Source organism: Nerophis lumbriciformis, linkage group LG10 (assembly GCF_033978685.3).
Source record: "Nerophis lumbriciformis linkage group LG10, RoL_Nlum_v2.1, whole genome shotgun sequence".
Classification (NCBI taxonomy): Eukaryota; Metazoa; Chordata; class Actinopteri; order Syngnathiformes; family Syngnathidae; genus Nerophis; species Nerophis lumbriciformis.
Genome location: NC_084557.2, coordinates 7722651 through 7747686, shown reverse-complemented (window position 1 = coordinate 7747686; position 25036 = coordinate 7722651). Strand labels below are relative to the sequence as shown.

The following is a 25036-nucleotide window of genomic DNA, read 5'->3' as shown; positions in this document are numbered from 1 at the left end:
TAACAAGTGTGTGTAAGAAATTGAAATGGGCCCCCTTTGGCCAAAATGAATAAAAATTAAAAAAATTAAAAATGTATAAAGAGACTCTTGTAGTAAATAATGAAGATTAAAAACCAATTAGAAACAAAACAAGTCTAAAAATGTACAAAAACTTACCTTTTTTATATTTGCATAGTATGTATATTATTAATGTTGTAAATACAAATATATCTAGAAAGGGTGGTCTAAAGAGGTAGGCATTTTTCAGAGGTCTCAAGAAGGTAAGAAATACAAGAACGAGTGTGTGTGTGTGTGTGTGTGTGTGTGTGTGTGTGTGTGTGTGTGTGTGTGTGTGTGTGTGTGTGTGTGTGTGTGTGTGTGTGTGAGAGAGAGTGCCTCACTTGCTGCATGCACTGCGTCGGTGGGAGTCGGTCAGCAGCGCTGCCTCCTCTTCCCCACTTGCTGCCGCACAAAAGTCCCCCGGCTCCCACGGCAATGAGGTCCCTCTTCGTCTTCCGCTTCTTCTCCGGTGCGATCCGGATCATCTTCCTCCTGTGTTGCTGTGTTTCTCACGCTGGCTGCAAAGCTCCATCGCCTTGCCCGAGCGGACAGTTTCTGCTGAAGAGCCAGTGCGTCCTCTGTCATCCCACCTGCTTTGAGTGCCAGGGGCATGAGCTGTTTGAATGCACTACCTGTGGAGTGGGTGAGTAAGAATGTCCAGTAAAGTTGGATCGCCTAAAGAAAAAGCATATAGGAGAGCTGGGCAAATATTTTGACTCGGGGGGCCACATTGAGAGAAGAAAATGTGTCTGGGGGGGCCAATGTGTATGTGTGTATAAATGATGTATGCACATTTAGCTGTAAAAAAAATATGCTGTACAGTATGTGTGTTTGGGTCCCTTTTTTTCAGGAACACTAATACCAAAAGTCACAATGTCCGATAGAGTTCTAAAAACGTTATGACAGGCCACCTCAAATAAACGGAATGGAATTTTACAGTTTTTTACTGAATGGGACACCCAAAATGTACATTAAAATAAGGAAAGTGGGATTTACAATATTAACTATGAACCTAGATTGTGTTGTCCCAATACCAAGTTTTTTGTAATTCGATACTTTTCGGTACTTTTCGATACTTTTCTAAATAAAGAGCACCACAAAAAATTGCATTATTGGCTTTATTTTAACACAAAATCTTACGGTACATTAAACATATGTTTATTATTGCAATTTCCTTAAATAAAAAAGTGAACATACAAGGCAACTTGTGTTTTAGTAGTAAGTAAACAAACAAAGGCTCCTAATTAGTCTGCTGACGTATGCAGTAACATATTGTGTCATTTATCTACCTATTATTTTGTCAACATTATTAAGGACAAGCAGTGGAAAATTAATTATTAATCTACTTGTTAATTTACTGTTAATATCTGCTTACTTTCTCTTTTAACATCTTCTATGTACACTTCTGTTAAAATGTAATACACACTTATTCTTCTGTTGTTTGGATGCTTTACATTAGTTTTGGATGATACCACAAATTTAGATATCGATCCAATACCAAGTAGTTACAGGATCATACATTGGTCATATTCAAAGTCCTCAGGTGTCCAGGGACATATTTACTGAGTCTATAAACATAATATCAATAAAAAAAATTTTAAAAAAAAGATTTTCTGATGCTAAATAAATACCGATGTAATCATAGTAGTATTGACTAGACTAGAATCGGCCAGTACTTTTTAGAGGCGGTATAGTACCGAATATGATTTATTAGTATCGCGGTACTATACTAATACCGGTACAACCCTACTATGAACAATAAAACACTGAATATTAACAACATATGAACGTCGCTCCTCATGTACTTCTCAGACCAGCTCCTCGATAGACATCTTTTACCATCAAGCAAAACACAACAAAAATGTCAAAAACAGCAAAATATGAACGCAAAGTGTTATACACACCTACAATATGATATATTATCACTTTTATGCAGAACTTAGTTGTAAAAATCTGCTTCCGCATCTGTTTCTGACACATGTGTTTGGGGCTGGCTGCTCTGTAAACAAACCTCACCCACTCTGCTTTGTGCCTGGTCTGAGCTGCTGTGACGTAGATTACCGTAATAACTCCTATAACACCCAAAAGCGCAGATTTCAACCATTGAAATACTTTCTATAGTTCAAGACTTACGGTAATTTTAAAACAGCACTGCACATCATAATGGCGGCCACAGTTTTGATGTTAAAGGTCTAAAAAAAATTATGTAGAACGTCCGGCGGGCCTGATCGAAAATCTTAATGGGCCGCGGGCCGTATTTTGCCCAGGTCTGGTACACAGTATAGTTTTGCTTGTATGGGATGGACTTTTATTTTATTTTTATTTTTTTTACAATGAAAGAATATTGACACTCTTGCTACTCCTGTCTGTCTGATGTGTATTGTAGTGCTTATCTTTATAGAGCGAATACATTGATTATTGTTTCATCATAGGTTGCTGTATAGCTTCTTCTATTTGACTTTATCTAGATGAAAGAACATAAGAACATTCCTATCAGGTGAATTCAAAATGTAATGGATGACCAGTAAAAAAACATTCCAAAGTAGTTTGTGGTTTAACATTTACCCTTGTTAAACAATCACAGGTGCCCTTCCTAGCATCTCAAGTCACAGCAGTACCATTGACATTCTTAAAAAAGTGTAGGTGTGATCATTTTTCTCCAACATTTTCAGTGTAATCTGATCATGTCAGAATAGGCTCTTTGTTATAATCCGAGGGAAAGGGGAAAAAAAATATCCCCTTTGGCTAGAATTACCTGAGCAGTTCACTGGGCTTAACCTCTCTGCTTCACACAGACTTGTGTGGTTGTCACAGTTGTATTCTGCAGTATAGTGATTGTTTATGCGGTATACAGCTTTGATGTTGTTAATCAAAGAGCATCAAACATCACGGTCCTCGCCAGACTCTGCAATGTCTATTGTCATGTAGTGTGTGTGGAGCAGTGCCAATAACAGGTGCAGCCTGTGGTTACTCTCCTGTCCCAACTCAACTTTTTAAGGTAATATTGTGACCCGGCTGCTTCTAGGGGTCCCTCAGGTGTCAATGCTTAGCCCACAGCATGTATGAGCAACGTAGGGCTTAGCAAGTTGTGTACAATAGCACAACACACGGTTTTGTATCGAAATTTGAGGTTCTCAGTAAGTGAGACATGATATGCATTGCCTATGTTTACATGGGCACATATTCCTGTATTAAATCCGAATACAGTATTGTAAATATTTGGGAACATTTTCAGACATGTTAACACCTTTTGTATGTTTGGCAATTCCGATTAAAAACCTGATTCTGTATCAACCCAAGTATTAGGTTTTATTAACTCGTAAATTGGAAAATGTGCCCTGACTGAGAATCGAACACGAGTTAAAGCAGATCTGGGGAAAATACGGCCCCCAACTTTAACATCAAAATGAGACACCCAAAATGTACATGAAAATAAAGAAAGTGGGATTTACAATATTAACTATGAACAATAACATCCTTCATACCGACAGCCATCAGACTGTGTAATGCATATGTTCCTTTGACTGTACATGTACTGTAAATGTATAACGTATTTATATTATTCACATGTAAATAATGCTGTATAATAGACTGTATTTATGTTATTCACATGTGAATAATGCTGTATAATAGACTGTATTTATGTTATTCACATGTGAATAATGCTGTATAGTAGACTGTATTTATGTTATTCACATGTGAATAATGCTGTATAATAGACTGTATTTATGTTATTCACATGTGAATAATGCTGTATAGTAGACTGTATTTATATTATTCACATGTGAATAATGCTGTATAATAGACTGTATTTATATTATTCACATGTGAATAATGCTGTATAATAGACTGTATTTATGTTATTCACATGGGAATAATGCTGTATAATAGACTGTATTTATGTTATTCACATGTGAATAATGCTGTATAGTAGACTGTATTTATATTATTCACATGTGAATAATGCTGTATAATAGACTGTATTTATATTATTCACATGTGAATAATGCTGTATAATAGACTGTATTTATATTATTCATATGTGAATAATGCTGTATAATAGACTGTATTTATATTATTCACATGTAAAAAAAATACCTAAGTGTTTATTGTCTATTTTGAGCAAACTGTGGTGCTGAATTTCCCCCAGGGATCAATAAAGTACTTTCTATTCTATTGTATTCTATTCTAAAACTGTCGCCGCCATTATGATGTGCAGTGCTGTTTTTAAATGACCGTAAATCTTGAACTATACAAAGTATTTCAATGGTCGAAATCTGCACTTTTGGGTGTTATAGGAGTTATTACGGTAATCTATGCCACAGCAGCTCAGACGAAGAACAAACCAGAGTGGGCGGGGTTTGTTTTCAGAGCAGCCAGCCCGAGAAACACGTTTATCAGAAACAGATGCGGAAGCAGATTTTTACATGATAATATATCATATTGTAGGTGTTTATTAGACTTTGCATTCATATTTTGCTGGTTTTAAAATTTTTGTTGCGTTTTGCTTGGTCTGAGAAGTAAAAGAGGAGCGACATTCATATGTTGTTAGTATTCAGTGTTTTATTGTTCATAGTTTATTTTGTAAATCCCACTTTCTTTATTTCAATGTACATTTTGGGTGTCTCATTCAGTAAAAAACTATAACATTCCATTCCGTTTTTTTGAGGTGGTCTGTCATGGAACTCTATCGGACATTGTGACTTTTGGTATTAGTGTTCCTGAAAAAAAAGGTACACATACTTATTATTTTACAGCTAAATGTGTATACACACATACACCTTGGCCCCCCAGACACATTTTCTTCTCTCAATGTGGCCCCCGAGTCAAAATATTTGTCCAGCTCTGAGTTATAGGGATCTGCGCTTTTTTTTTTTTAATTTTGCCTATCGTTCACAATCATTATAAGAGGCAAGAACATGCATGTCTTTTTTTTATTTTTTTTTTTAAAGATTTTATAGATGATTAAAAAATACTAGAAAGATGTGGGTAAAGGGGGTCACCGTTGTAGCCTTCAAAGCCCTCTACAACAACTTCTAAACCCTCCAGCAACGTTTTATATACACACTGCAAGTATATAAATAATGTAGTAACAGAAACATTGATAACAATATGTAATATGTTCAATATTTCAATTATTTCCGGGACTGATTTATCACGCGCATTGATTTCTGTTTCCATAGCAACGCACGTCTGACTTCTGGCAACATGTGTGTTCCGACTTTTGGAATCAAACATGAGTGTGTTTTCTAACAATGGCAGACTTGGTAACAGACAACAAAGATGAATATTTTTGGACAAATGAGGACTCACAACCTTATCTTTTTGAAGCTGAATATACTGCTGCTTATAGAAGCGAGCACGAAGGAAGAGTGAAACGTTAGGAAGCCGGGAAAGGGGGTGAAAACGATTTTGAAGCTATAAATATGGAACTTGGAGACAAGCTATTTCGACATAAATGGATTGCTTACCCAGCTGGACCAGACGAACAACTGTCTATTGAGTGAGCCACTTTAATATCGATCATGATACACGCAGCACGTCATGCTGTCACGACTTGGACTGTGGCGTGGTTTGTTCTCCCGAGGTGCAAAAGATTTGGACCAGATGTGGCGTGAAGGGGAGTACATGATTTATTTTAACACTATATATAAAAAAAAAAGAACAAACGAAAAGCGCGCACAAGGGCGGAAGTACAAAACTTGACTATAAACACAAAACTTGCACAAAGGCAGAAACTATGAACAATTAAACAAAACTGGCAAACTATGGCATGAATAAAGAAAACTTACTTGGACGAGAAACCGGCATGAAAAAAGAGCAGCAAGGGTCTTAAGGGTGTGTGGAAAGTGTGCAGAAGCATAAATGCGGGATGTCGCCAGCAAGACAAACTGAAAACAATGAACTTAAATACTCCAGACATGATTAACGAAAACAGGTGCGTGACTCAAAACGTGAAACAGGTGCGTGACGTGACAGGTGAAAACTAATGGGTTGCTATGGTGACAAACAAGAGTGCACAATGAGTCCAAACGTGAAACAGGTGAAACTAATGGGTAACCATGGAAACAAGACAAGGGAGTGAAAAGCCAGAAACTAAAGAGTCCAATAACTAAACAAAACAAAACAAAACATGGTCACACAGACATGACACATGTGTGTTAGTACATCTACAGTACATACGCAGTCTGGCTAGCTCAGCTGTGTACAACCAAAACAAAACATTTTGAAAACCACATAAAACACATTTTGTTTTTGCCAAACTTCCTTCATCCACAACATTTTTGGAAAAGGGATGCCATGTAGGGATTTGTTCAGGTTAATGGCATTATCCTTGGAGAAGAAAATGGATTAGGCGTCACATAAACAGGTGTGTTGTGTTCTTTTCCTCCTGCTCAGATGAAGATGGACAGGAACGTTTCCTCCACCAAGGTCGCTGTCGGACCCACTGCCCGCGGGGACTGTATCCTGACAGGGGTCACTATGCCTGCCTGCCCTGCAAAGCCAACTGTGAACTCTGCACAGATGGCAACATATGTGCCAAATGTCGAGAACACTACAAACTCCACAATGGGCTTTGCCAAACAGCGCTCTGTGATATAGGTAAACGAGAAGCTAAATCTTGTGTTACAGTTAGTTGCATTGACACACTGTTACTTAAAGGGATCATATTATGTTTTTTTTCTAAATTGAAAACACTTCTTTGGGATCTACATAACATGTAATGGTGGTTCCTTGGTCAAATTGTTGCATACATTTTGTTTGACAGACCATCTTCAAGCCATTTCTTCTTATTTACATAACTCCACTTAAACTGTGTCTTCTCCAGGTCAGCCATATTTTAGTTTTTAGCGCTTCTATATCGAGTCTACAGCCTGATATAAGTTAGAACCAGTGATGGGCAAGCTTCTTGGGAAATGTAGTTAACTATGCTACTATTTACCCCCAATTAAATGTAGCTAAGCTACAGGGGAAGCTATCCCCAGAGAATTGTAGCAAGCTCAATGGCAAAATTAGTTTGCTGCACATATATATATATATATATATATATATATATATATATATATATATATATATATATATATATATGTACATATGTGTGTGTATATATATATATATATATAAATGTGTGTGTGTATATATATGAATGTGTGTATATATATATACATATACTGTGTATATATATATATATATATGACCAGAAGGAAAAGAACACAACACACCTGTATATATGACGCTAAATCCATTTTGTAAATATATAAATAAAACCCTTAGGGTTAGGGTTAGGGTATGTACATATGTATATATATATATATATATATATATATATATACATATATATATATATATATATATATATATATATATATATATATATATATATATATATATATATATGTATGTATATATAAATACTGTATATGTGTATATATACAGTACAGGCCATAAATTTGGACACACCTTCTTATTCAATGCGTTTTCTTTATTTTCATGACTATTCACATTGTAGGTTGTCACTGAAGGCATCAAAACTAACCCTAAATGAGCAGAAGGAAAATAACACAACACACCTGTCTATTTGACGCTTAATCCATTTTGTTAAAAAAATAAAATAAAAAATATATATATATATATATATATATATACTGTATATACTGTATATATATACATACTGTATATGTGTATATCTAACCCTAACCCCAACGCTAACTCTAACCATAATCCTAACCCTAGCCCTAACCCTAACCCTTGGTTAGGGTTTTATATATATATATATCCATCCATCCATCCATCCATTTTCTACCGCTTATTCCCTTTGGGGTCGCGGGGGGCGCTGGAGCCTATCTCAGCTACAATATATATATATATATGAAAAATAAGGAACCTATTGTCAGGTTCAAACACTGATGACATCTATTAAACAGACAAAGAAGCAAGGAATTAAACAGAGAGCTTAATTGAGGAGAAACGTCTGGGCTGTACTCTTTGTACAGTCTTCCACCACGCTCTGACGAAAGATTGTACGTCTCCTCTTTTATTTGGACTTTCCCTGATTACATGGCAACAGCTGTTTCTAAAGGGACGGGGGTCGTAAACAGCCGTGACCTCTGGTTACAAAACTGTTCAAAGGAAAGGTGCCTGGATGGGGGTCAGGTCCTGCTTCCTCTCCGCTTTGTAGATCTTGGGTCAAGACAAAAACTTTCTGTGGATTACAATACATCAAAGAAACCGACACCTTCATGTCACATCCCATCCTACACAGTGGAGTTTTACAAGCCTTTTGATTGGTAAGATCAAAGACAGCTTTTGTCTTCTTGCCGGGAACTCATGGAAACACAAAGTTTTGTGATAACTTAGATACAATTATTATGACACCTATTGACTACAATGGCAGACTTGCGCAAAGCTCTTCTGGTAAAACTTTACCATGTATGGAGATATCTGTTTACGGCACCAATGGGGAAAATGTCACAAGTGGGGCGAATTCCAAACAACTCGTTTGGAGGAAGTATGAAGGAAGGCGAGATAGTTTTATAAATATCTCCGAAACCTCCATGGTTTGATTTCAAAGTATGCGGATCCCAAATACGCCAAAACAGGTACCATTAGTTAGGAAAAGTTGGTTTTGCATAATAGGTCCCCTTTAATGCGATCATTTACCATATTCATTGTATTAAAAATGGAACTTAGATGCAAAAAAGTCATTAGAAATGCTACAGATGGTAAGATTTGCATGTCTGTGTTCCAGGACAGGTTCAGGATCCTGACACCGGCGAGTGCATTGACTGTGAAATAGGCTGTAAAACATGTTCCACAGGTAAAAGTCACTCATAAAAGTCCTACTTTGGCATTCTTGTGTATTATTGCACTGAAGGTCATGTACATCTATGAAACTCAGTGCAACACTGTTGTCATTCTTCCATTTTTTTTTACAGAAGAGCCAGAGATGTGCAACAGCTGTGCCGAAGGTTATTTTCTGTGAGTTTTTTTTATTTTCCTTTCATTTGATCTTTTACTGAGTGACAGTTTCTAACTCTCTTATGATGAAGGTGTCTTTAGTCATTACTCTGGTTTTTTAAAAATAGGATACAATGGAAAGACCTTGGGGGGAGAACGTTTTTATACCGTTTAGAAATTGATTCGGAAAGTAAAAATACTGGAATCTCAAATTCAAGACGTTGCAAAACAATCCCGTAATCCATACCCATGATCCTGTAAATATTATAAAGTTCATTAACCTACTCAGTGGCCTAGTGGTTAGAGTGTCTGCCCTGGGGTCAGTAGGTTGTGAGTTCAAACCCCGCCCGAGTCATACCAAAGACTATAAAAATGAGAGCCATTACCTCCCTGCTTGGCACTCAGCATCAAGGGTTGGAATTGGGGTTTGAATCACCAAAAATGATTCCCGGGCGCGGCCACCGCTGCTGCTCACTGCTCCCCTCACCTCCCAGGGGGTGAGCAAGGGTGATGGGTCAAATGCAGAGAATAATTTCGCCACACCAAGTGTGTGTGTGACAATCATTGGTACTTTAACTTTAATTGATTTTTACGTGGAGAAGTTTACCAGTCTTAAAACAATCCAGATAAATTTAAATAAAATAAATCTCCTTATCATTTGAAGATGCCAAACAAAACTTCACAGCCAGTGAACAAGAAAATGTTTGTTCGACAGGCTTTTCTCATCATTTCTATGCTAGCCATTCGCCGCTAGCATGACCTCAGTAAATCTACAGTATTTGTATATGCTTATCAAATTGTCTACCTAATAGGGTTACTCGATACAGACAATATATCATATAAATTATATAAATATGAATGGATGACCGACGATATAAATTTTAATGCAATCGTCATATCAAGAAAATGCATATTGATGACACATACTTCGCTGTGTCTGCAAATTTGACAGCAACAAGCGTACAAACCCATCCTCAACGCAATGTAACGTCCTCGTGAGCGGCTAATGTCCCTCCACATTGCAAAGGCACTTCTAAGTCAGCATTCTCGCTTCCAGGTTTTTTACAAGTGTCATCCCTAGCGAAACATGCTACACTACACACCAGAGAAGGATACAATAAGCCATGCTAAATGCTAAATGCTCAGTTCGAGCTCTTGAATGATACACATATCGAGAGTAACGATACCAAGTATAGTAACAGAATACAGTGTGTGTCAGGTAATGCTTTGTCATGCTTTTTGTTGTTATTCTCTTTGGTTTTGAGTCTGTTTCTGTTTCAGCGCTTCTTGCTTTGTTTATGTTCTGGTTGCTAGTTTCTGTTTATTATTAGTGTCCCCACCTGCTGGCGGCACTAATTACGCTCTGTTCTATACCCGTCTCGCCGTTCACGCTATGCAACAATTACTTTGGTTTCCTTGTGCATACTTTCTATGCGAAAATTATGTGGGATTGCTTTTGGCTACTATTTGCTTAGCGCTACGGTAAGACTTTCTTGTTGTTCGCTTTATGCAACAGTTCACGTTTGCTAACCTCGCCCAGCTTTTTCTGTTCTTTCTGTGCGCTTCCAAGCGGCACGTCGTTTTTGCTTTTCACCTTTTATATGAAGTTAAAAGACTCTGACCTGTACGCTTGTTCTGCCGTTTCCTGTCTTTTCGCATCCTGGGAACACGACGGTCGCTGTATTGGACCACCTCATAACAATACGGTCGATACCACAGTTGTTAGATCGATAATTGTTCACTGCGGAAGTCTTTATGTGTGGGTTCCCCGGGGACCGACAGAATCCTTGTGACCCAAATCCAAGGTTCAACAAGTCTTTTATTTTCCTTTTTATGTTGGGCAATGTTCTCGGTTTGTCTCGCTCGCGGCCTCCTGCTCACTCGTGCGTGTCTGCTCCTCTCTCCCCCTCATGGCCTCGGACGCTGCTGATAAAGGAGACAGGTGATTAGATAGCTATCCCCAGCTGGGCAATCTACTCACCTGTCAGCTGGGCTTCGAAGCCGGGCCATACACACTCCCTTGCCGACCACGCCCCCCTCCACATTCACTATCTCAAAAAATGTTGTTGTTTTTGTTATTTTTTACAAACCCAGAAAACAAGTCCCTGGTCACAGGGGTGCTTTAACAGCAAACAAGTAAATATTTAAATCAGAGCCAATATTAGGAAATCTTTTAAATATTTAATTGATAGTGTTACACCAACATCCTGTGTTTTTGTCTGATTATAATTGTGATAAATAATGTAATCATTCAATGATTTAAACATTTCAAGTATGAGTATTAGCATTAATATGACCAATACTGCCCCTGTAATTACTTGGTATTGGACATCTACATATGTGGTATTGCTTAAAGCTAATGTAAAGTATCCAAACAACAGAATAATAAGAATAATTACATTTGAACATAAGCGTAGATAGAACCATCTAACAACAGAAAGTAGCCAAAATATTAACATTGAATTATCAAGTGAATTATTAATATTTGAACAAACTAATACAACCGCAAATGATGCAATATGTTACGGCATACGTCAGCAGCCAAATTGAGGGCCTTTTTAATCCGTTTTGAAATGGTTCTATTTATGGTTTATGGCAAATGGTTCTACCAAATTGCATATTGTGGTACTGTACATACTGTATTGTTATCAGAGGAGGCTGCAATATATTTTGCGGTGTCGAGAGTGGGATGTGAGGTTGAAGAGAGGAAAAGCGTGCAGACGTGTTCAGGGGTTAAAATGCGTGCTTATTGCTCACTTTCCGGGAGGGTTGTACGGTATACCGGTACTAGTATAGTACTGCGATACTAATGAATCATATTCGGTACTATACCGCCTCTAAAAAGTACCAGTGCCTGCCTCCCTTTTTTTTTTATAACGGGCATGACGGCGCGTCGTCTTCACGTTGTGACGACACTGGTTTTACGATCAGAGGAGCATGTTCGGCAGCGCACAATCACAGAGTACTTACAAGCAGACACAGTGTGTAGACAGAAAAGGGAGAACGGACGCATTTTGGTTTAAAAAGTAAAGATAAAGGTGGAGTTATAACACTGAAACACCCTCAGGAAGAGGTGCTTTAAGACATGGCTAGCGAGCTAGCGGCTAACGTCCAGGCGCAGTCTGCAGTGTTTTAGCTACTTCTAAATCACTAATCCTCGTCTCCATGGCGATAAATAAAGTACGTTTCTTACAAGTATCATCCCTGCAGGACAAGGAATAGGTAAACATGCTTCACTACACACCGTAGGAGGATACAATAGCTCACCGCCATCACAATGTAAACAAATGTCATGGGTAGATCTACACCTGACATCCACTGTAATGATGCCAAGTACAAGAGCGTCTCTAGTCTCTAACCTCAGACCTATCTCTAATCTTCCATACATTTCCAAAATATTAGAGAAGGTTGTCTACAGTCAGTTGTTGCCCTTCTTAGAGGATAATGGTATCACTGAGCTGTTCCAGTCCGGTTTCAAAGCCCTCCACAGCACAGAGTCAGCGCTTCTAAAAGTTTTTAACGATATCCTCCTGTCAACTGATTCTGGTAAATATGTTGTCCTGGTGCTTTTAGATCTGTCTGCTGCGTTCGACACCATCGACCACGCCACCTTAATCACTCGTCTTGAGAACTGTGTGGGCATTAAGGGCGCCGCCCTCAACTGGTTCCGGTCGTACCTAACCGACAGGAGTTTTTGTGTAAAAGTAGACAGTTTTATGTCTTCCACAGCTCCTTTACCACATGGGGTCCCCCAGGGCTCAATCCTTGCCCCAATTGTATTTGCGCTTTACCTTCTCCCCCTTGGTTCTATTTTTAGGAAGTACAGTATTGCATTTCATTTTTACGCCGATGATTGCCAGATTTATTTTCCCATGGCACAAAATAACACGGTCCAACGTCTTATTGACTGCCTGCACGACATCAAAGTCTGGCTTTCAGCTAACTTCCTGAGCCTAAATGAAGATAAAACAGAAGTTATGTTGTTCGGTCCAAGTCGCTCTCCCTCCCCCAACGTTGACCTCGGCACTCTGACCCCGTATCTCAGCGACTGTGTCACAAACCTGGGGGTAAAGTTCGACTCAGATTTTAAATTCGAAAAACAAATCAGCAGCGTCGTACAAAAAAGCTTTTATCAATTACGCCAAATAGCGAAAGTGAAACCGCTTCTATCAGGACATGATCTTGAGAAATTAATCCACGCCTTTATCTCGACTCGTCTTGATTACTGTAATGCCCTGTATGTAGGCATTAGCCAGGCCTCTCTCGCCCGCCTGCAGCTTGTGCAGAACTCTGCTGCTCGTCTGCTAACACAGACCCGCAGACGTGAGCACATCACCCCTATTTTAGCGTCCCTTCACTGGCTCCCTGTGCGTTATCGAATACATTTTAAACTCCTTTTATTTGTTTTTAAATGTCTAAACAACCGCGCGCCAACCTATCTCTCAGACCTCCTTCAGCCTTACTGCCCCACCCGATCCTTAAGATCAGCCGATCAGCTGCTACTGACGGTCCCTGACACAAGGCTGAAGCTTAGAGGTGACAGAGCTTTCGCCGTTGCTGCTCCCAAGCTCTGGAACGACCTACCCCTGAGTGTTAGACAAGCCTCCTCTCTTCCTGTTTTTAAATCTCTCTTAAAAACATACTTTTATTCCATGGCTTTTAACACTGAGTGATATCCATCCTGCAATGGCGCCCCATAATACACCTGCTGTGAACCTGTTTTTATGTTTTTATGTTTTTATTTATTCTATTTTATTTATTTATTTTTTATCGTGTTCTGTTTGTGTTGTGTTGTGTTTGCTCGGTACTCGTTTTATCTTTTAACCTGTCCATTGTACAGCACTTTGGCTACCCCTGTGGTAAATTTTAAATGTGCTTTATAAATAAAGTTGATTCGATTTGATTTGATTTGATTTGATCTAGTCGATACTACTATGATTACATTGATAATTTTTAACGTCACAAAATCTTTTTTCCTTTTTAAAATTCATATTATGTTTATAAACTCAGGAAATATGTCCCTGGACACATGAGGACTTTGAATATGACCAATGTATGATCCTGTAACTACTTGGTATCGGATCGATACCCAAATGTGTGGTATCATCCAAAACTAATGTAAAGTATCAAACAGCAGAAAAATAAGTGATTATTACATTTTAACAGAAGTGTAGATAGAACATGTTGAAACAGAAAGTAAGCAGATATTAACAGTAAATGAACAAGTAGATGAATAATAATTTTTTACAGTTTGTCCCTCATAATTTTGACAAAATAATAAAATGATAAATGACACAATATGTTACTGCATATGTCAGCAAACTAATTAGGAGTCTTTGTTTGTTTACTTACTACTAAAAGACAAGTTGTTTAGTATGTTCATTATTTTATTTAAGGACTAAATTGCAATAAGAAACATATGTTTAATGTACCTTAAGATTCTTTGTTAAAATAAAGACAATAATGCCATTTTTTGTGGTCCCCTTTATTATTATTTAGAAAGGTATCAAAATACATTTTTGTACCTGTACCAAAATATTGGTATCAGGACAATCCTACTCTGGGTGGGGGTGTCACTAATGTCATATTGATAAAAAAAAATGTTTCTAATATTTTCGCGATCAACCGATAAGGTCCCAAAGATCAACTGGTGGATCGCGATCGACGGGTTGCTGACCCCTGGTCTAATGAATTGTTTTATCTATGTTGTACTGGACGAATATAGATATTTGCTACGTTGCAGTCAGTCCCATTTCCGGTTCTATTTCTCCTTACCATCACGGTCATGTGATTTCATTACAAGAAAAATTATAAGTTAAAAGCAAGCACTGATCTGAAGCCCCGCATGATTTACAGACATGAAGGTGGTTGGAAGTACAAAGGTTTGACTTGTGTAGCCTATTTTGGTCAAAATGAAACAACTGTTAGGACAGCTGCACTCAAAGCTGCTGTGAAATTCCCCCTTGAAATGACCTTGTGTCGCAAAATACATTTTATATAATATTTTCAGTGTTTCACTTCCCACTAATCAATCTCCCTTTTACTTTGTATCAGCGGTTAGAGAGCTTAAACAGACCTCTGATTGTGAGCTTCTCCCCCACTTTCTGGTATTATGTGAGTCCGGTTACCTTCTATTCAGATTGCAACACTGTTACCTGAGCCATTGGGAGCTCAGAGGGAAAGGTTTGCTTCAAACAGGTAATAATAGGTGTGTGCAAAGAGAAGGGAGGAGCTGGTGTGTTTGTGTCACCACTTGTGAATCACAGCAGCAGGTGATTGTAAGGTAAAAGTCAACATGGGATGACAGTTTACTGCTCTTCTTCAACATATATGTGCGCGTGTGCAACATTTTGTATTAGTAAGCCATAAAATTATAAATGCCCTGGCAAAATTTTAAGTCAAATTATTTTTTTTATTTTTTATCTGGTGTCTTTCAGTTGGAAATGACACTACAGAGTGGTAAAAGGTAATGTTAACTAATACACGAATGTCATGTTTCAAAGTTATAATTGCGAATAAGTGAGATGTGAATACATCAGAATGTTATTTTTGATTGAAATATGTATTTTTTGTCAAGGGTAGGGTTGTCCAGATACCAATATTTCGGCACCGGTACCAAAATGCATTTCGATACTTTTCGGTACTTTTCTAAATAAAGAGGACCACAAAAAAATGTCATTATTGGGTACATTAAACATATGTTTATTATTGTAATTTTGTCATTAAATAAAATAGTGAACATACTAGACAACTTGTCTTTTAGTAGTAAGTAAGCAAACAAAGGCTCCTAATTAGTCTGCTGACGTATGCAGTAACATATTTCCATTATAATATTTTGTCAAAATTATGAGGGACAAGCTGTAAAAATTAATTACATACCTGCCAACTACTCCGGTTTTCCCGTAATTAGTACGGTTTTCATCAACCTATTCCGGGTTACGGTTGCAGTGATAAAAAATAAGATTTTTCATTAATTACATTTTATTTTATTTTTTTAAGTTTTATTCACGAAATCGCGTAACAACAATGACAATCGACACTGCTTCCCGTAACTTCCTATCGAGCCATTCCGAATGCCATGCGCGAGGCTATTTATAGCACCGCTGCCAAGCACGAGGCCATTGTTTCCAAACGAGCGAACGATCATGGAATCAGCCGGAGAAAAATCGCAAACGAGTCTTAAACCGAAAAGAAAACTGCAGTCATTCCGTGAAAAATATTCAAAAGCCTATCCGGGAATAATTATCCGTTCCAAAAAGGGTGAAAACTACGCGAATTGCACCTTGTGCAGACAAGATTTTTCGATCAGACACGAAGGAATTAGCGATGTAAAAGACCACGTTGGGACAAAAAAACACACGTCTAATGCCGTTACTAGCGATACAAGTGGAAAACTTTCAACGTTTTTCGGATTTTAGCCACAAAAAGGTAATGACACCAATGTTATCTATTGGAATTGTTTAGTACTGTTATACTGTTAAAAGTGTTTATACTATTTATGCTTTCAAGTCCAAGTTGAAGAAATCTTGTTAAATGTTGACAGCATAACTACCTAAATACAGAAGTATGTCCTTAATATTTTTGCAGTGCTATTTCTGTTGAAAAGTTAAAATGATTACATTAGAGATGTGATGTGCCACTTTTCAAGTGTCTGATGGCTTAAATTAATTTTCATTAATTTTTCATATTTTGAATTCTTTTGAAAGGCTTACAAAAAAACTACATTTGAATTGTAATTCCATGCTATTGACAGGACTATTAATTTTAATGAAGTTAGCTTACCATGTTTACAGTATGATAATTGTGATAGAAATGTGAATTTTAGGCACAGAATATTTTTTACAATTGAACAAGGCAGTAGATTATACAAGCTTGGACAGAAAGTTAATAATGACACCAATTTTTTTTTTAATGGAATTGTTTAGTACTGTTTTACCATTTGTTTACTGTAAAAAGTGTTTACACTGTTTATACTTTCAATTAACAAATTGAAGTCTTGTGAAAGGTTGACAGGATAACTGGCATTAACTGTCAAAATAATTTCAAACTATTGAAGTTAGCTTACAGAATAAACATGTCAATCAACCCATATGATTTTTGCTGTAATATTTTTGTTTTGAAAAGTCACTGTGACTGATAGAAAAGTGATGGTTTTAGCAACATTTTAACCTGTCTGAATGCTAATAATCATTTTGCGTCGGGGGGCGAACCTGAACCCCCCACCAGGACTTTGTCCTGGACCTACCGGGGCCTGCGGCCCCTGGACCTTGGCTACTAGGTTTTTCTGATTTCAAAAGTTGGCAGGTATGTAATTATTAATCTACTTGTTCATTTACAGTTAATATCTGCTTATTTTTTGTTTTAACATGTTCTATCTACACTTCTGTTAAAATGTAATAATCACTTATTCTTCTCTTGTTTGGTTACTTTACATTAGTTTTGGATCATACCACAAATTTAGGTATCGATCCGATACCAAGTAGTTACAGGATCATACATCGGTCATATTCAAAATCCTCATGTGTCCAGGGACGTGTTTACTGAGTTTATAAACATAATCCATCCATCCATCCATTTTCTACCGCTTATTCCCTAAACATAATATGAATTTTAAAAAGGGAAAAAAATGTTGTGCCGTTAAAAAATATCGATCTAATCATACTAATATCGACTAGATACGCTCTTGTACTTGGTATCATTACAATGGATGTCAGGTGTAGATCCACCCATGGTGTTTGTTTACATTGTGACACCGGTGAGCTATTGTATCCTCCTACGGTGTGTAGTGAAGCATGTTTAGCTATTCTTCATCCTCCAGTGATAATGCTACTTGTAAGCAACTTACTTTATTTGCCGCCATGGAGGCGAGGATTAGTAGTTTAGAAGTAGCTAAAACACTGCCGACTGCGGATGGACGCTAGCCATGTATTAAAGCACCTCTTCCTGAGGACACTTCAGTGTTATAACTTCACCTTTGTCTTTACTTTTTAGGCCAAAATGCGTCCATTCTCCCTTTTCTGTTTCCACTTAATTGTCCGCTTGTAGGTACTCTGTGTGTGTGCGCTGCCGAACATGCTTCTCTGCTCGTAAAACCAGCAATGTCACAATGTGACGATGCGCCGTAATACCCATTTAAAAAAAAGAGGGGCGGGGGACCAGTACTTTTTAGAGGCGGTATAGTACCGAATATGATTCATTAGTATCGCGGTACTAGTACTAGTACTATACTAATACTATACTAGTGTACCGTACAACCCTAATTGTTTTGGGTTTATTGCCCAGCCCTAATTAAAATGTTATAATTGGCAATTGTCATCAAAAACAGATGGAGAATGTCCTCTGGGATACATTGTGGTTGTCTTTTTTTTTTTTTTTTTGTGGTATAAGTCGCTGATGTGAAAGTAATGAGCGTGTTGGAGTGGTCTGGCTCTGTGAAGAAATGATGGATGTTTGGCATTTATTGACATTTAGCTTCCTCTCTAAGGAAATAAGAAATGACTGAGACAACACTCAACAGGTTTGTCTCCTCGCCTTCAGCTTAACTTGATGGTGCGCCCACGGCGTGTTTCAGCGAACGTACACGCACACAGGGAAGGGAAGAGGCGTTGCTTTGGTAATGCTGTTGTGTCTCGGTGGAATGGAGAGTCTAATATTTGCACAGAGGGGTCCTCAAACATCCCGCAGTTTCTCAAGTGGTGCGTTTTCAGAGACGGCGTCGGGTCCAAGCCAGCTGCTATTGTTGCGGGACTTGATGGATGCGGCGCGGCGCCTCCAGCTGTTCCCCCTCAAACAACCAATGCATCTTAGCGCCATGGCAACGCCACAAGAGATTGCAGCCAGTGGTCAGACTCTTATAGGGGAAGTCGGCACAACACACTGAGAGGATTACCGGATTGTGGCTAATGAGCTCGCTGCCTTTCAGAATTTGGCTTTTCGGAAGTAAAGTGGAACCTCTCAAATTTTCTGGAAAAATATGCCTCAAAAGTTTGAAAATGTTACTTGCTTTGACATAGGCAAGTGTATGTTTACTCATTACATCAGGGGACCCCAAACTTTTTGATTCAGGGGCCACATTGGCTTAAAATAATTTGGCCTATCTATCTATATATATATATGTGTGTAGTGTGACAATCATTGGTACTTTAACTTTAACTTAATATATATATATATATATATATATATATATATATATATATATATATATATATATATATATATATATATATATATATATATGTATGTGTGGGAAAAAAAATCACAAGACTATTTCATCTCTACAGGCCTGTTTCATGAGGGGGGTACCCTCAATCATCAGGAGATTTTAATGGGAGCATTCGCATACCATGGTTTATATAGGGCACAGAGTGGGTGGGTACAGGCTGGCCTAGGGGCGTGGTGATTGGCTCATGTGTTACCTAGGAGGTGTTTCCGTCTATGGCGGCATGTTGTTACAATTTCGCTGCGCTTGTTGAGGGATGACAGGTCTGGACGGTAAATAATAAACAGTTTCTCTTTCAAGCATAGGTTGCATCTTTTATTACCACTATTGTAAGGTGTGCTGGATGCAAGAATTTGCCATGTTATTGAATATTCAACATTATTGTCTTTGAGGTCCCAAATGTGTTTGCTGAGTTCTGTGGTATTTCGCAGGTTTTTGTTCCTGAAAGAAGCCTTGTGATTGTTCCATCTGGTTTTGAATTCACCCTCGGTTAATCCTACATATGTGTCGGATGTGTTAATGTCCTTGCGTATTACCTTAGATTGGTAGACAACTGATGTTTGTAAGCACCCCCCGTTGAGGGGACAATCAGGTTTCTTTCGACAGTTACATGCTTTGTTGGTTTTGGAGTCGCTCTGACTGGGGGTCGACGGCTCATTTGCAATTGTTTTGTTGTGGTTTGAGATGATTTGTCGTATATTGTTCATGCAGCTGTAGCTCAATTTAATGTTGTTCTTGTTGAATACTTTTCTTAGGTTGTTGTCTTTGGGAAAGTGTTTGTCAATCAGATTGAGGAATTTGTGTCCAATGTTCGTTGAGACGTCTTTGCTGTATGGGGGGTTGTACCAGATGATGTCGTTTCGTTTTCTGTTCTTTTTTGGCTGGTTTCCTGGCGTGGGTTCATAGGTGAGGGTGAAATTGTATCCGCTTTCATCAAGGGCTTTTTGGTACGGGGGGGGTTGCTTGGTCAAATTCAGCTTTGCTAGATGACAGCATCAATAGCCTTTTATTGATTCCGGTAGGTATTCTTTTCGTGGTGGTGGGTGGGTGGTTGCTGTCATGGTGCACGTATTGGAGTGTTGTGTTGGGTTTCGTGAATGGTTGGTAGCTGTTATTTCTCAGGTTAAAAGTGACGTCAGGGAAGTTGACGGTTTGCTTGTTGGCTTCAATCGTGATCCGTAGGCCGTTCTCTTTGAAAATTTGGCATATGCGCTTCTTGGTATTCTCGCTGCTCCTTGGCGGGGCGCGACACACTGCCAGTCCGTCATCACGGTAAATACCAAGGTTCAGATTGAGGCTAGCGAGCTGGGAGAGGAGGAAACTCCCAACGAGTTCACACGTTTCTGCTCCGTCAAAACTTCCCATAGTGACGTCAAATGTTGCATTGTTCTTTTTTTGCCATGGTGTACTGTTGTGGATGAGAATGGAGTTTTTTGCGTGGATGATGATGTTTCTTTCGTTGCCTGTGATTGAGTCGTAGTCTGAGGCGAAGTCTAGTGCTTGAGTCAGTAGGTCTTGCGTGATGGAAGGGTAAAATTCCTCGATATCAAAGGAGATAAAGTTGTGCTGTTGTTTGTCTTGGATGTTGTTGAACCATTTAATTACTGCTGCTGTATTTCTCCATTGGTTGAGTGGTGTTTTGTCCTTGATTTTTGTGTTGACTCTGTCCAGGATTATTTTGCTGATTTTTCCTATTTCAGATTTAGTTGGGTTTATTAGTCGGCATGTTGGGTTATTTGCGAACAAGGAAGCCTTCATCACATTGAAGGACCACAAACCCAACTTCGCAAATAACCCAACATGCCGACTAATAAACCCAACTAAATCTGAAATAGGAAACATCAGCAAAATAATCCTGGACAGAGTCAACACAAAAATCAAGGACAAAACACCACTCAACCAATGGAGAAATACAGCAGCAGTAATTAAATGGTTCAACAACATCCAAGACAAACAACAGCACAACTTTATCTCCTTTGATATCGAGGAATTTTACCCTTCCATCACGCAAGACCTACTGACTCAAGCACTAGACTTCGCCTCAGACTACGACTCAATCACAGGCAACGAAAGAAACATCATCATCCACGCAAAAAACTCCATTCTCATCCACAACAGTACACCATGGCAAAAAAAGAACAATGCAACATTTGACGTCACTATGGGAAGTTTTGACGGAGCAGAAACGTGTGAACTCATTGGGAGTTTCCTCCTCTCCCAGCTCGCTAGCCTCAATCTGAACCTTGGTATTTACCGTGATGACGGACTGGCAGTGTGTCGCGCCCCGCCAAGGAGCAGCGAGAATACCAAGAAGCGCTTATGCCAAATTTTCAAAGAGAACGGCCTACGGATCACGATTGAAGCCAACAAGCAAACCGTCAACTTCCTTGACGTCACTTTCAACCTGAGAAATAACAGCTACCAACCATTCACGAAACCCAACACAACACTCCAATACGTGCACCATGACAGCAACCACCCACCCACCACCACGAAAAGAATACCTACCGGAATCAATAAAAGGCTATCGATGCTGTCATCTAGCAAAGCTGAATTTGACCAAGCAACCCCCCCGTACCAAAAAGCCCTTGATGAAAGCGGATACAATTTCACCCTCACCTATGAACCCACGCCAGGAAACCAGCCAAAAAAGAACAGAAAACGAAACGACATCATCTGGTACAACCCCCCATACAGCAAAAACGTCTCAACGAACATTGGACACAAATTCCTCAATCTGATTGACAAACACTTTCCCAAAGACAACAACCTAAGAAAAGTATTCAACAAGAACAACATTAAATTGAGCTACAGCTGCATGAACAATATACGACAAATCATCTCAAACCACAACAAAACAATTGCAAATGAGCCGTCGACCCCCAGTCAGAGCGACTCCAAAACCAACAAAGCATGTAACTGTCGAAAGAAACCTGATTGCCCCCTCAACGGGGGGTGCTTACAAACATCAGTTGTCTACCAATCTAAGGTAATACGCAAGGACATTAACACATCCGACACATATGTAGGATTAACCGAGGGTGAATTCAAAACCAGATGGAACAATCACAAGGCTTCTTTCAGGAACAAAAACCTGCGAAATACCACAGAACTCAGCAAACACATTTGGGACCTCAAAGACAATAATGTTGAATATTCAATAACATGGCAAATTCTTGCATCCAGCAGACCTTACAATAGTGGTAATAAAAGATGCAACCTATGCTTGAAAGAGAAACTGTTTATTATTTACCGTCCAGACCTGTCATCCCTCAACAAGCGCAGCGAAATTGTAACAACATGCCGCCATAGACGGAAACACCTCCTAGGTAACACATGAGCCAACCACCACGCCCCTAGGCCAGCCTGTACCCACCCACTCTGTGCCCTATATAAACCATGGTATGCGAATGCTCCCATTAAAATCTCCTGATGATTGAGGGTACCCCCCTCATGAAACAGGCCTGTAGAGATGAAATAGTCTTGTGATTTTTTTTCCCACACATACATATATTGCGCTCTACTACGGTATCGAGCACTATTTTTTGGATAACCTTATTAAGACATATATATATATATATATATATATATATATATATATATATATATATATATATATATATATATATATATATATATATATATATATATATATATATATATATATATATATATATATCAGTGACGTGCGGTCACTAGAGGCAGGTGAGGCGGGGCCTCACCTGCCATCATGGAAAGAAAAAAAATGTAAAAAGAAAAAAAATTAATTAAATTGTTATATGTATCCAGTGATTATACTATAAAGTTATTTTCCATTTAACTTCACCAGTTTTAGATTATTTTTATTCAAAATCGCTGAATTTTCACATTTGCCGTTCAAATACTGAGAAGAGACGGTGCGGTGATCAGCAGCCAGTTGAGGCACGTCACTGAGTTGTGCCTCAACATGGATTGCGGACTCGGCTAACTACTGGCCTGCTGTGCAGTGAGACCGTATTGCTATATGAACTATATTATACATTTCCATAGTTTAGTTAGCTGAGGTATATAATGTACAGTGTATTTTGTCAACAACTGTATGTGTGTAACATATTTCTTGTGCTGAGCAATCATAAAACTGCTGCGAAGGCGCACTGTGTGAGGCTCGCGTAATCCCGCCTCCTGGTGCCGGTTAATGCACCTTCGCCGTAGAACGCACCCCTCGACGGGAGCGCCACACCAACCAAAGCCCACACCCAAGCCCTCCACGTGCAAGACTGAACCCACTCAAAAAAGTCACTCAACAAGACGCCAAAAAGTGCAAAAACAACAATGCTTGCGTTGGAGGCGCCGCGAACGACTGCAGGGACACAACATTAGGTACACCTGCAGACTGCAGCACGGATTTCATATTTCATTCATTCACAACTCCTCCAACACGAACACCACTGTTCCCGCACTTATAAGTAAAGGTAAGACCATAATAACGTTTTTTTTAATTAAATGTGCTTTTTTGTGTGCTACAGTTTGTATGTGTAAAGTTAAAGTTAAGTTAAAGTACCAATGATTGTCACACACACACACGGTGTGGTGAAATTTGTCCTCTGCATTTGACCCATCCCCTTGATCACCCCCTGGGAGATGAGGGGAGCAGTGGGCAGCAGCGGCGCCGCGCCCGGGAATAAATTTTGGTGATTTAACCCCCAATTCCAACCCTTGATGCTGAGTGCCAAGCAGGGAAGAATGCTGGTATGAGCTTTTACACATAACCCGTTCACTGCTGCCAATCAAATGGTGAATAAGATACTCTTTAGGGTTCATATGTTTGTAAATCTGACTGTGATGAAGTCAGTGCCTCACCAGCCATCAACCGCTCCGCACGTCACTGATATATATATATATATATATATATATATATATATATATATATATATATATATACATATACAGTCGCGATCAAAAGTTTACATACACTTGTAAAGAACATAATGTCATGGCTGTCTTGAGTTTCCAATCATTTCTACAACTCTTATTTTTTTTGTGATAGAGTGATTGGAGCACATACTTGTTGGTCACAAAAAACATTCATGAAGTTTGCTTCTTTTGTGAATTTATTATGGGTCTACTGAAAATGTGAGCAAATGTGCTGGGTCAAAAGTATACATACAGCAATGTTAATATTTGCTTACATGTCCCTTGACAAGTTTCATTGCAATAAGGTGCTTTTGGTAGCCATCCACAAGCTTCTGGTTGACTTTTTGTCTACTCCTCTTGACAAAATTGGTGCAGTTCAGCTAAATTTGATGGTTTTCTGACATGGACTTGTTTCTTCAGCATTGTCCACATTGGGAAGGCCATTCTAAAACATTCATTCTAGCCTGATTTAGCCATCCCTTTACCACTTTTGACGTGTGTTTGGGGTCATTGTCCTGTTGGAACACCCAACTGTGCCCAAGACCCAAGCTCCGGGCTGATGATTTTAGGTTGTCCTGAAGAATTTGGAGGTAATCCTTCTTTTTCATTGTCCCATTTGAAGCACCAGTTCCATTGGCAGCAAAACATGCGCAGAGCGTAATACTACCACCACCATGCTTGACGGTGGGAATGGTGTTCCTGGGATTAAAGGCCTCACCTTTTCTCCTCCAAACATATTGCTGTGTATTGTGGCCAAACAGCTCAATTATTGTTTCATCTCACATCACATGGACAAAGATAAGACCTTATTGCAGTGAAACTTGCCAAGGGACATGTAAGCAATGTCCTATGGGATACATTGTGGTTGTCTTTTTTCATATTAAATTGTATCTAGCAAAACTGCTGTATGTATACTTTTGACCCAGC

At 38.8% G+C, this 25036-nt stretch overlaps 1 protein-coding gene across 1 annotated transcript in view; it reads left to right on the top strand.

The window, feature by feature from the left end:
- The first annotated feature begins 343 nt into the window (after positions 1-343).
- The window catches only part of LOC133612713 (cysteine repeat modular protein 2), a 60648-nt gene continuing 35955 nt past the window's right edge, over positions 344-25036 (top strand). Inside the window, exons 1-4 of the mRNA XM_061970366.2 lie at positions 344-682; positions 6439-6642; positions 8789-8857; positions 8976-9018. Of these exons, the coding sequence (XP_061826350.1) occupies positions 388-682; positions 6439-6642; positions 8789-8857; positions 8976-9018 (611 nt within the window). The 5' untranslated portion in view covers positions 344-387. The remainder of the gene's footprint in view (positions 683-6438; positions 6643-8788; positions 8858-8975; positions 9019-25036) is intronic.